Source organism: Morone saxatilis, unplaced genomic scaffold, assembly GCF_004916995.1.
Source record: "Morone saxatilis isolate NCDOM2014 unplaced genomic scaffold, NCSU_SB_2.0 Contig5, whole genome shotgun sequence".
Classification (NCBI taxonomy): domain Eukaryota; kingdom Metazoa; phylum Chordata; class Actinopteri; family Moronidae; genus Morone; species Morone saxatilis.
In genome coordinates, this window is record NW_023340095.1 from 9217161 (window position 1) to 9229847 (window position 12687).

The 12687-nt window shown below is 39.5% G+C and overlaps 1 protein-coding gene across 1 annotated transcript in view; it reads right to left on the minus strand.

The window, feature by feature from the left end:
* The window catches only part of LOC118339345 (ephrin type-A receptor 6-like), a 34883-nt gene that overhangs the window by 9096 nt on the left and 13100 nt on the right, over positions 1–12687 (minus strand). The window contains exons 5-7 of the mRNA XM_035676930.1: positions 4236–4306; positions 1381–1506; positions 711–896 (exon numbers count right to left, since the gene is read on the minus strand). Coding sequence (XP_035532823.1) covers positions 711–896; positions 1381–1506; positions 4236–4306 — 383 coding nt within the window. The remainder of the gene's footprint in view (positions 1–710; positions 897–1380; positions 1507–4235; positions 4307–12687) is intronic.

Consider the following 12687-nt stretch of genomic DNA (forward strand, 5'->3'; position numbering starts at 1 on the left):
ACACATACACACAAACACACCTTTTGTAGGGAAAGCATATTCCTGCACAGAAATGAGGCATTACAACGTTCACGACCATGTATGCTGGGCACTCACACACAATATATACATGCAGACACACGTTCACTCACTGTGTGTGTGTGGAAGATAATGCAGACTCTACACAAGGCGCAAAACTATGTGTATAAACGGAACAAAGTCTGTTCCCTAATCTTGTAAATACTAAGTAAAATACATAGTGACTATTTATTCCATACCTAAAAACGAGGTGGCTGCGACCCTTAAAGAGCTTTTACTGCAATTTACCATTCAAACAACCAAAGGCATACATTTATCCATCAGACTGTGGTAAACTGAGTGATGGGTAAAGAGATTGCAATTTCAAAAGCTCTTGTTACTTTTTGCTTTCAAGCCAAGCGCTTGATGTGAGTGCAGCATCTGGGTCGCCCCCAGACAACAAAACTGAAGGGAGTATTTTTGACAGAAAGTTTCTGAGTTGCAAGTGTTTGTATGGCACGTTGTTCTTGACTTTGTCTCTGTGAGTTGCTGAAATTCATACATGGGAAAATGCACCACAAATATGACAGGAAGGTATAGAAGAAGAAGATCCAATGCCCAATCACCAGTGCAGCATTAAACAACATATATATATAAATATATATATCTGTAAAAAAGGATGTAATCTTATCACATCTCCATCTCCTACTTACTTTTGGTGACCACACCCTCCAGTCTGATGATGTTGGGGTGGTCAAACTGGCCCATGATTGACGCCTCGCGCAGGAAGTCCCGCCTCTGACGCTCCACATAGCCTCCTTTCAGTGTCTTTATCGCCACAGCGATCTCCTTCTTCCCTGGTGTTCTCAGGCGACCGCTGCATACCTCGCCAAACTCACCTAGAGCACACGCACAAATGAACACAGTAAGAAGTCTATCACAAACTCCACACCATCAGCAGGCGGCATGGTCTGCCACCTGGGGGCAGTGTTGCGGTTCCCATCTAAACTCCAGCATTATTGCCTCTTCTCTGATTAGTTAAACTTCATGAACTTCTCTCTTTCACTTTCTAAAAAAGGCCTTGGATCTATTCTTACAGATTCTTTTGTTCCCTAAACCTGTTAAAGCTTTAACATTTCTACAGTCTACGCAGAGAAAGTGACAGTGAGACACTGGGAAATGGAAAAAAAAGCATCTTCTTTGGCGTGCACAATGGAGTAGAAGGGGTTCATGGCAATTATATATGTGGAATGAAAATAGATCATCTCCTATGACACATTTAAAGGTATTGTTATTCTAACCAACATGAAATGATCCTCTTCCACCCACGAATCAGTGAGACACAAGTGGATGAGTGTGTGCAGGACTGAGTGTGTTGTTTACCAGCTCCTATCACCCTCTCGATGCGGATCCTGGATGGGTCGATCTCTTTGGTGAACTCGTGGACGGCCTGTGTTGGGTCTTCATATGTATCAGGGTCCACATAGGTCTTTATTCCTGGGAAAGGGACTGTAGGGACAGAGAAAAAGATACAGAGAAAAGGCTGTGAGGTAAAATTAGCTTACATTACCCTTTTTTAAGACTTTTAAACAATGTATAAAGCTTTTTTACAGCTACTGCTTTAACTGTCACTACCAGTATTTCTGTCAAAACAAGCAAAAAAAAATACCAGCTACAATAAACCAGCTGCACAGGACACACTTTCACTAACTCAACCTGGATAAGTTGAAACACCATAAGATCCTCTTCACTAAAACTATCTAGCAGAAAAGCTAAAATAGAAAGTTAAAAATAAACTGATGTTTTAACTGTCCAACGTCTACACCTCCAATATGGTAGTAAATGCACACGTGATCAAATCCACTGAAAAAATGAAAAACCCAGCCTAAACATTTATATTTTCAAATTAAAAATGTATGTATAAATGTCTTTATGTAGTTAATAGTGTTGTTATGTATGAGACACAAACAATGTTACGTGTTGCTGACATGCTGACGTGTATGTTGCAATGGCCCGGTTTAATCATTCGACTTTTGTCACATATCACACCCCTTTCTCTCACCATGTGTCTACATCTACCCTGAATGCTTAAGCTGTCACTTATAGTCTTAAATAACTACAGCAGAAATAGACATCCACAGCATTTTATGCATTTCTTTTCATTAAGGATACAGTGTATCATCGGACATTCACAGGATGATGTGGTCACTCTGTAGACAAATGGCTTTGGACACATAGAGACACATTTCCCCACTATTATTGATTATAAGCTGATCAATATCTGTGGTCTTGGCAAAGCACAAGAGCAAAAGTGTTACCTCACTCTGAGACTTACACACACACACACACACGACACACACACACAACACACCCTACACACACACACAACACACAACACACACACCCACACAGACACACACACACACACACACACACCGGTAGCTTGTTCCTCCTCTGTCTTTTGCTGAGAAGCAGCAGGGTAGCACACTGAGGCAGCCTTTAACCAGGGTGAGGTTTTAGCCCCCACTGTAAGCAAGAAGCCACCCTGTTGAAGTGTCCTTGAGCAAGTCAATGAATCTGCTGCTGTTCTGGCTCTTGTCCCTGACCTCAAGGGGAGGGTGGGGGGTGGGATGGCTATAGACAAAATCTTTGTTTCTCCTTCAGGGATCGATGAAGTATCACAAAACAAAAGACAACAATCAGTGGTCTCGGGCGCCTGAACAGACACCAGCAAAACCCTGAGGACCCTGTTCTCCTCTAAAAGCTTCTGCTCAACACCACACTGACTGAGCTGTGACCTGAGACAGGACACAGGTTTTGAAGACCAATACTATAGAAGTGAAAAAACACACACACACACACAAACACACACTTGCTTATAAGGTGTGTGTTTGAATCTTGAAAACTATGTGACACCTTGTTAGAAGGTACGTACTGGATATCGGGTAAACTCCTGATGGGCTGCTGTGGGTGTGGGCCTGTCACTTGTATGCATATACATTTATTATTTTGTATATTGTTGGAGCTTAACGGAGGGAGGGGTGCATTACTGTTAATATTGGGTGTTGGCAGCACATGTTACACAATTGTATTCTAGAAAAAAAGGCAATTGTGGGCTGATCTAGATAAAAGTCAGGGGCTGAATTTTTGCCCCAGTACAGCCCTACTTGTTAGCCACCTTGAAAATCTAATTTGATGTATATTTCATCTGTTTTTGGCTTTCTAGCCACAAACCTCTTAAAACTGCCTCATTTCTCTTTGTCCTCTCCTCTCTTCCTCTGCCTTTCAACCTGGTTGCCCTCATCATCATTTCTCTCTCCTCTCTGTTTCTCCTCTTGCAATTTCCCCTTGTCTCGCCCCAATCTCCATCTTTCTGCTCACTTTCAAACATCTTTTATTTTTTCACTTTACAGCTCTCATTTCAATTTGTGTTTTTTTTTTATGTCTAGAATGAAAAGTTGGGAATTAAAAGACAAAAGACAGGCGAAAGAGACCGAAAGGTACAGGAGTGCAGAAGCAGACAGCTCAGGGATCCAGCTATGTAACCAGATTAATCAAAAAAAAAAAAAAAAACTCATGTAGAACATCAAATGAAACCTGAGGGGAGATGAGGAGGAGTGCTAGAGAGGAGGAGGAAGGAGAGACAGAAAGATGAAGGAGCATGGTGGTTTAAAGAACTTTAAACTGTTGACTTCTGACATCTTAATTCCTGAAACTATAAATATCACATTTGCTACTTCTTTTCTTGCCAGCATTTGTAACAATAGCCAGTCAATATTTAGCATTCTGTAAAAGCCTGTGATGGGAACTGTTATTTCTATATAAGATTCAAATATGCATAGGCACAGAAACACATCGGAAATGATCCATACAGCAGTACACTATTCATTTTAAATGCAAAGAGAAGAGAAGCCATCTATCTATAGCTATCAGTAGCTATCAGTCTTCTTGTTTTCTCCACTCCACTTGTTGGCAAAGACTTACCGCAAAACAAAACCTGGCATTTTCTCACCAAATGGTTGGGTGTTCTGGCAAATTTTGACTTTAACATTATGTAATGTGCCAAACAGATTTTACTTGTTTATTAAAATAAAAAAACTAGACTCCCCCTGCCATCATTACCATAAATATGGAAATTAATTATTCTTGACTTAATCTTTCTGTGAAAACACAAAAACTAAGGTCACAATGAGAGAAAGCAAACAGCAATGAAGAGAGAGATAGACTGATTGATTTACCATGTCCATTCTGATAATTGGTCCTCCTTTTCTCCTCTGAAGTCATCTTGGCCTTAAAGTACCACTGACACCTGGAAAACACATTGATTGATGGACAGAGTTACAGAGATTTTCTGCAACTGTGTAATGATATTACTTTTTGCATGCCGCATCATCGTGGAACAAAACAGGACAAGTATATGGGGAGGAGCCCTCAAGAAGTTGAAGTGAATTAAGAGAAAAACCTCAACCAAAATGTAACTGTAGATAACTTGCTGAAAACAGGTTCACATTTAACATTTGTGGAAGATATATGGAATTGTAGAAACAAAACCTCTTGGTGACATTTCAAAACATTTAATAACCAATTGTCTGCAGAAAGAGACTCATGTCAACTACCAAGATTACTGAATAAAGCAAGGATGTGCTTTTTTAATGTGTGTGAGAGACATGCTAATCCACTAGAGCAGTGGTTTTCAACTGGTCTCACCTTGGTCGTGACCCAATTTTATAGAATTCAAACCAAACAAATTTACTTTTCAAATAGGCTATTACACACATACAATGTCATCATGACCTGTTTTTTAATATAAAATATACACATATTTTAACACCTGCATTCAAGGTGGTAGAAGGTGTTGTTAGATCCCACTTCTTTGCATACTTCTACACACACGGCACATAAACACCCCCTGCAAAGCATAGCTAAGCATATAAAATAGATTTTCTTTTTATGACCATACACTCTGAGACCCGTTCAAAATGAGTCTGTGACTGTGTCAATGTCACATCAAAATGTGTTTTGCCTTGCCAAGATGTGAATAGTACACACGTGTATGAAGGTGCAGTATGAAGAGTGACCACGTAAGGAGGATGGGGTCAAATAAACACAGGACTTTCACTAAGGAGACTGTTGTTCGAGTGAAACTGAAAGTCAATGTTGACCTATTCTAAGTTTAAGTAACTTATGATCTTTCCCTAAACCTAACCAAGTAGCTTTATTGTCCAAACCTAACCAAACTCCGACCTCAGTAAGCTTCATTCTGAAAGTATACCCAGATCGAGGAATAAGAACGTGTTGAAAACATGACACTGGGGCAGGTCTATTACATGCTTTGGTGTGATACCGGGTTGTATAATTTCAACTTTACATTTGTAAGAGGAAGAATGTGGGATTTCTTCTTTCAAAAGGTTGCTGCTGCGGAGGGTCACCGATTCAAATCCCACGGACGGGGAATGGTAGCTGGAGAGGTGCCAGTTTCACCTCCTGTGTACTGTAAGGTTTCTACAGGAAAAGCAGGTTAACTATATAAAATGTGTCTTGCTATGCCTGCTATGTATGTGTTGTGTGCTCACTTGTGCGTGAAAACAAAAGATGCTTAAGGAAAACTTTATCTTTTCACACTTTTGCACACATGCACAAACACCCAGGTGCAGATTTTAACAACCTCACACCAAAAAACACGCTGCTTTGAGTGACTACAGGCACCAAACTTTTACATTAACAGTTTTACAAAGTTCTGAATGTGATGTAATTAAAAAGTTCATATTGGAGCTATAGCAGGAGAGGTTGTCGGGAGGTGATATGTGGAAAGATACAGCAAACCCCCCCCCAAAAAACAAGAAAACCAGACAGAGAGGTAATATTGCATATGCTAATTTCTGGTGAAAATTCTACACAGCATCCAACACCAGAGAAATGAAACAAAACTATAAAAATAATTAAAAATAAAACAAAACAATGTTGCAAGGTTGATTGATCACTGATATGAAAACATAATTTGCAGAAAGATGTTGGCAGGCAGTAAGAGTCTGGCCTTGGAAGAGATGGTTTATAAATAAAGTAATGAAGATGGAGGTGGTACACATTACAACACATTAAATCAAAATTGTTGAGAAAATGAAGGAACTGGAACTTAAGGGACAGACACTCTTTCACAGAGACAATCAAATGTTTTTTTTCTCATCAAATACTATAGAAGAGAAGTAAACTTCCATCCACTAATGAAAAAAAATCCCTTGTCCTCCTGTGTGAGTGTGTTTGCGGGAGAGTTTATCTGGGCACTGAGAGACCAGGAGACAGCCAACGACTGATAAAACGATGCTGCCAAGAAAGTCTGAAAAGCTTTGAGATTAGATGACAGCATCTGCAAAGACCACGGAAGAATTTATCCAAATAGATTCTAGGATGTTACTCTGAAATGAAAAGTGCAGAAAACACCATGTCAGAATCACACACAGAACCAGAATCATGTTCAGGACAAAGTACAGACAGGAATTTGAAGAATTTACTGTCTGAAAACAGTCAAAAAAGTACACCAACTGTGTGTGGCATACATAACATAATAAATAGAAAACATAAATATAATGTGTCTGCAGAGTTTAGGTGAAGAGAAAAAAGATAAATACATAGAGATTATCTGCATGGTATCACAAGAATGTATTTGGGATAATTTGGGTAAACTCACCCAAACATCTGGCCAGTAATAACAAGTAATCAAGTAATGGCTTGTGACTCAATCCCCAGACGGGAGGATAAATCTGGGTGGGTTAAGTGAAGGAGCAGCACTTACCCTTCCCTCATTACCACCACTGAGCTGCACTTGTGCAAGGCCTTTTACCCCAATTGCTCCAGTGGAGCTGCTCAGTGGCCAGCAGATCAGACTGTGGTTGTACTGGGCAGCTTCCAGGTGTGTGAATGTGATGCAGCTCTAGTGATGTGTAAAGTGTGATTGTGATCAGTTGCTGCAAAAGAGAGGCTCTCTCGTCAGCAAACCTTCCTGAATAAATGAAGGTGAAAAACAAAACAAACGAAAAACAAGTTGACTGTTAGATGTTTGTGTAAAGGCTTCCAGTCCAAATATGATACGAACTGTTTATTGAATGGACTTGCAACGCTCGTAAATATTGTACTGGTCGGAGAGAGTTGAAGGTGGGTGTCGAGAAGAGCAGTTGAGATGGAAAATAAACGATTGAAGGAAGAAAGGTGCTCTGAGTTCTCTCACAGGCCTGCATCACTGGAAGTTTTAAAACTTATTTTGCAGCCAGGACTTAATTAATGACCATTGAGCACGAGGGACACTTTGCTCCACCCCTCACGAAGTGATCCCTAATACATTCTCATATTTTCATCATTTATTAGATAGAATATAATTCCTGAACAGCACCCACAGATACTTAAAGTCCCCCACACTTAAATTATGTCTCTTCTCTTTCTTGTTTTGCTACAGTTGATGTTTGAGCTTCATGGTGCAGGATGGTGTATGATACAGAGTTTTTACACTAGAAAGAGGTTTTCACATTCATCTGCCTTGAAAAGGAAAAGTTTCTCTGTGCTCAATGAAAACTAGATTTTAAAGTATGATTTATGATATCACAAACAGTTTGTAAGTTAATCCTGGTCCAGTATGCAACTTCTACAAGTGTGATGTAAAGACTTGAAGCCACCAATGCACAAACACTGAGAATGGACTTTACAGTGAAGTAGGAGACATCTTGTGTCCAGAAGGAAAACTTTAGAAATTAATAAAATTAGCATATTCATAGATTCTGGGATTTTTAATGAGGTAGACGGAGTAGATTAATTTTAATGTGGAAATTGGGAAAAACATACATCAGACACACATTATTGTTCCAAGCAGACCATTTGTTTTTGTCTTAATGCATGTCTGGAAGGGATCTTTAAAAATGACAAAACACAAGACTGTGACTTAATTCCTGTTTGTTCATATGCTGCATGCTTTAAGTGAGTTTTTAGATAATAATGCAGTAGGAAGCATTTTTTCCCCATACTGGAAAACAAATAGACTTTTTACAATAATCTGACATGTAAAGAATCACCTCAACAACTTAAAAGTAGCTTATTCACAGTATTTTATGATATGATAATTTAGCGATAGATGTATTATTGTGCTCTTAAGAAGGTGAACAGGACATTTTCAATGTATCTGTTAATGAGCTTAGTTTAGTATTTAGTTCAGAATTTAGCTGCGTTACTTCTGTAGGTCCTACATAGACAAATTGCCATTGTGACATTTACTGAAAAGCGTTTAATTTGTGGGTGTTTATCTAAATAAGAGGCAGCCTTGTAAGATTTACATCACATTTACGCAATAAGGTGTATGTCTAAAAGAAACTTTAAAGGAGCGGCAGCAAGTAGAAGAACAGAGCCCAGAGGCTTGACCCAAACCCCCAACAGAGACAGAGACAGAGATCTCTCTTAGTCAAACTGTCACTTCAGAAGAGAGTCTTCTTTTTACTGTCACTGCTGCAGACAAGTCCACCTCTCCCCCAGCCCTGCGCCTCCACACCACTGTGGTCCAGATGAGAGATGCTATCTGGAGATGAAACTGGCGGAGCTGAGGGACAGAGGTCTGCATCTTGGCCTGAGTCCCACAGGACATGACAGTATTGATATATTTCACTGCTGGTTCGGGCCTAAAGTATACATATTGGTGATATCAAATGTTACTACTAAGTGTCACTTATTACTTTCAAGGTTAACAATGATAAATGGACTACAGTGCAAGTAACGTACCACTCTGCAGTACAACCATCCCTCGCTAACCCCCTATACACAGAAGAGATGTTACTATATGAAATACCCAGAAAACTACATAATAAAGAGATACAGTAAAAACAATCTTAAACAGACAACTTAAAAAATAAAGTACATTCTGAAGGACACATGCAGTAAGGATGTCACTGTGCCCAATAGACTTAGAACTATAAGCACCAAATAAGAGGGACTAAAGGTGTAGAACACATTTAAATAGTTTCATTGAAGTCATAGGGTGAAAGAAACTCTATTCTCAGTACAAGAAGACCTTCCTTGGAAACATTTACTTCAGCAAGGATGTACAGCAGAACAACAGTGTCAGCTGACAATTCTCTGTGGTTTCATGGCCTCGAGGGACTTCTTTCACATAACACATCATCGTCATTTAATCTACTGTTATATCCTATAAAGTTATTGATCAGTGCAGCTTTAAGTAAAGAGCAAGAGGTTTTAAGGTTAGTCCGAGTCCAAGTTTTTGATGCTTGAGTTTGATCAGCATCTACATCAATTGTGCAGGAGATTTAAAATTTTGATTTAAAATAAATTTCTTGTCTCAACTGTGATGTGAGGAAATCATGCTGCCTCCATAACTGTTATAAATCAACAAAAACATCCTCCCTAGATTAGTAGTTTATATGGCCAAACAAAGTGGCTAAAGGATGTAATAATACGGACTGCGACTGAATAAGATAAAGGTAACAATGCCCACACCGTCCTTATGTAAACGCCTGCTTATACAAGCGTGTGTGTGGGTTCATGTGATCACATGTGAGCCTCCTCCTCTTTGAAGACTTAACATAATCCGGGTTGCCAGACTAGAGCAGGTGTCAGAGGGCTATGAGCCGCAGGTTGCCAGATTGGGCTTCGGCTAAGTGAAGTCTGTGGGATCCTGGACACTGATAGACAGAGCAGATAACATGGCGGGTAACACTGGCAGAGAGGACAAGAAGGGGATTTGGAAAGCTACTGTTGACCTCTGCTGATGGGGTCAAGCTGTTCATTAAAGAAATGGTGGCATGTGCCTTTATCAGTCTTTTCCAGTCCCATCCTCTGATCCCCTTTATCCTCCTATCCCTCTGTCTCACAGGCTTTCATGTTGAAAAGAGGCCGCACACACAGACAAACGACAGTTATCACACACAAAGACCTTGGCTTCTTCCACTGCTCTCTGGGCTGTTGGGCATTGTTACAGTACATATTCACGAACACTTTACACACCCACACATACAAAAAACAACTTTGCCCAGAGCCCTAATCAAAGCATCAGTGTAATTCAAACCACCCCGCTCTTGCCCTAACGACCCGCACAGTCACCCCACCATGGCACCATCTCCCACTGCAGAGGTGACAGAGGGCACAGAAGAAAGGAAGGATTACATATGAAGAAAATTATGAAAGAGTTGCAGAGACTGACAGACAATTCAAGGATAAAGAGTACACATACAGTGACACCCGTCGGCTAGGCTACATCTCACTGCAATTGTGACAGCTTTGCTCTGGTAGAACTTTTCACTCTTCAAATTTAGCACAAGCAGATGCAAACACAGATGTAAATTTAGGAAGCTTTTAGGGCAGCCAGGTGTTAAAACTCCTCGTACGGCAGGTCCTCTTATATCCCCACTCGAGTTGTACAACCTTACATATGAGAGCTGTATGACTGAAAGCTCTCATCTGTCGCCGGCAGCTCAAGTACATTTGGAGCTTTTTTTTTAACTAAAAGAGAGTGAAAGTCCCTCCCACACAGGGCAAAGGGATCACATATATGACAGATTGCGATGAAGTCAAAAAACACTCCAACTACTTGCTGCGACTGCTTTTAGCTGGATTCAGGCGAAAAAGGTCCTTCTTTTGCTAGAACGTAAAAAGTCTAAAAGCGCTGATGCTTTAGCACCTGCATCTAGTGAGTGTGTGTGAGTTTTTAATAAATTAACTAGGAACACAAACCTACCTACACACATTGAAAACGCATAATAAAAATAAGAAAAATACTGCAAATTCCTCGTTGGAATGTACTGCTTTCAGCCTATTTTTAAAGGTTTCCATTAGAATCATTCCAACAATAAAAGAACCTCACTGTGAACCATACCTGATAGTAAAACTGATCTCATATCTGTGAAGTTCACTGCTCATAGTTCAGTGCTGAAGCGAATATGCAAGTGTTTTGAACTGTAGTTCCAACGGGTGCTCCAGAAAGACAGAGGGACGAATTTTAGAGTGACTTGCAGCCTGGACACACTGCCCGCATTTGGAATGTGTGCTGCACACAGCTCATGTTAATAGGTCACATTTGCAATAGCCGCAGTTCATATTAACTTGTGAAAAACTGTCTGTTCATCCACTGATACATTGTACACATAAGAGAATAGTTACTCCAAAAAAAGACAGAGCCAAGCTTTTTTTTTATTTTATTCAAAACCATCATCAAGAGCAGGTAGGTATCAAGGCCCAGTCACACCAGAAAGTGTCAAGGCAAAGTTAATCTGTGCGTCCTCTAGTTAGCTCCCCGAGCCGACTAGCTTTCTAATTGTCAGGCGGCAAGCTCAGTTGCTAACGGGACAATAAGTTCAGACAGTTTATTCATTTTGTACCATTGATTCCTGTCTCATTACTGTCTGCAAACCATTCCTCTTTTGCGGAGCAGAGGAGAGTTAAATAAAAGTGTAAGGTGTGACACAGCTAATAGGATAGTTTGCTCCAATTTGGACTCTCCTTCAAATGCCAGCTCTGTCAGGATGGGATTCTATTTCTGTTTGCTGGTGCAAAACGCTGGTGTGGCTGGGCCTTTTGGAACAGCTAATAAATACTAGAAGTGCCTGGTGCATCAATTACTATAGGCTGATGAAGTCAGTCTTAAATTGTTTGTAAGATAGAACATCTCTATATGTCAACACCCAATGCTTTCAACTGTATGTTAACAACTTAAATTCCATAGAAGCTTTTAGACAACTGTTCTGTCGAGAAATTCTTATACTGTAGTATCATTTAGATGTTTTAGATGTTGACTTTGTTAAATGTTCATAGACAGCACTGTTGGGTCCACTTAAGTGTTCCTGGTTGATTGACATGTCTCTGAAATGTATTTATAATATACTGTGATCACAAGTTTTGGCTATAGGGCATAGCACACCAGTGTTCCTATGTTTGGTTTTCCTGGGTATGTATTCTTTTTCTGTGATATTCACACCATTTATTTTTATATTTCACTTTTTTATTTATAATACAGATGGGATTACATTAGTGAATAGAAGTTGATGTGTTATGCAGTGTCAACACTATTGTCAACTATTTCAGTTACTTGATTCAATGTCTCCTCCATAATGAATACAAAAGAGGAAAAAAGTAAACAAATATAAATGTGTTCACAAAAAATAGTTATAAACTAGATTTTGAATTAGATGCCTTAATTTATTTATTTTTAAATATCTTTTAGGACTTTTACTCCAGTGTTTCTAGTAAATAGTTGATGGATCCATATTACAATATGACAATCAGTTTAGTTACACAGTGTGACTTTTGGCTTTTCTGCATAAATGTTTATCATAAACCTTTTGCTGACATTATACAGATTTATGCAGAATAAAGGTCAATCTGAGGTTTCCTAACATGACTGTCCTTTGCGATTTTTATGTAAATCTAGCCCTTGCAAATCATGTGAACCCTACAGCAGAAATTCAGCAAAATGTGCAATCCTCCCTCTAATGTATAAAGGTCAGAGTTCACTACTGATGCATGTCCCTGTGCATGTTTGATTAATAACAGAATGTTTTAATTTGTAAATGTGTTTTTCAGTGTCATACACACGTGTAATCTCAATAATGTTCTCTTACTAGCTGTAGAAATGGTTGCTTGCCATTTCTAAGGCTACAACTCTTATTTATGCAAACTTGGGTTTTCTGCTTCTGGTAGTTCATCAAA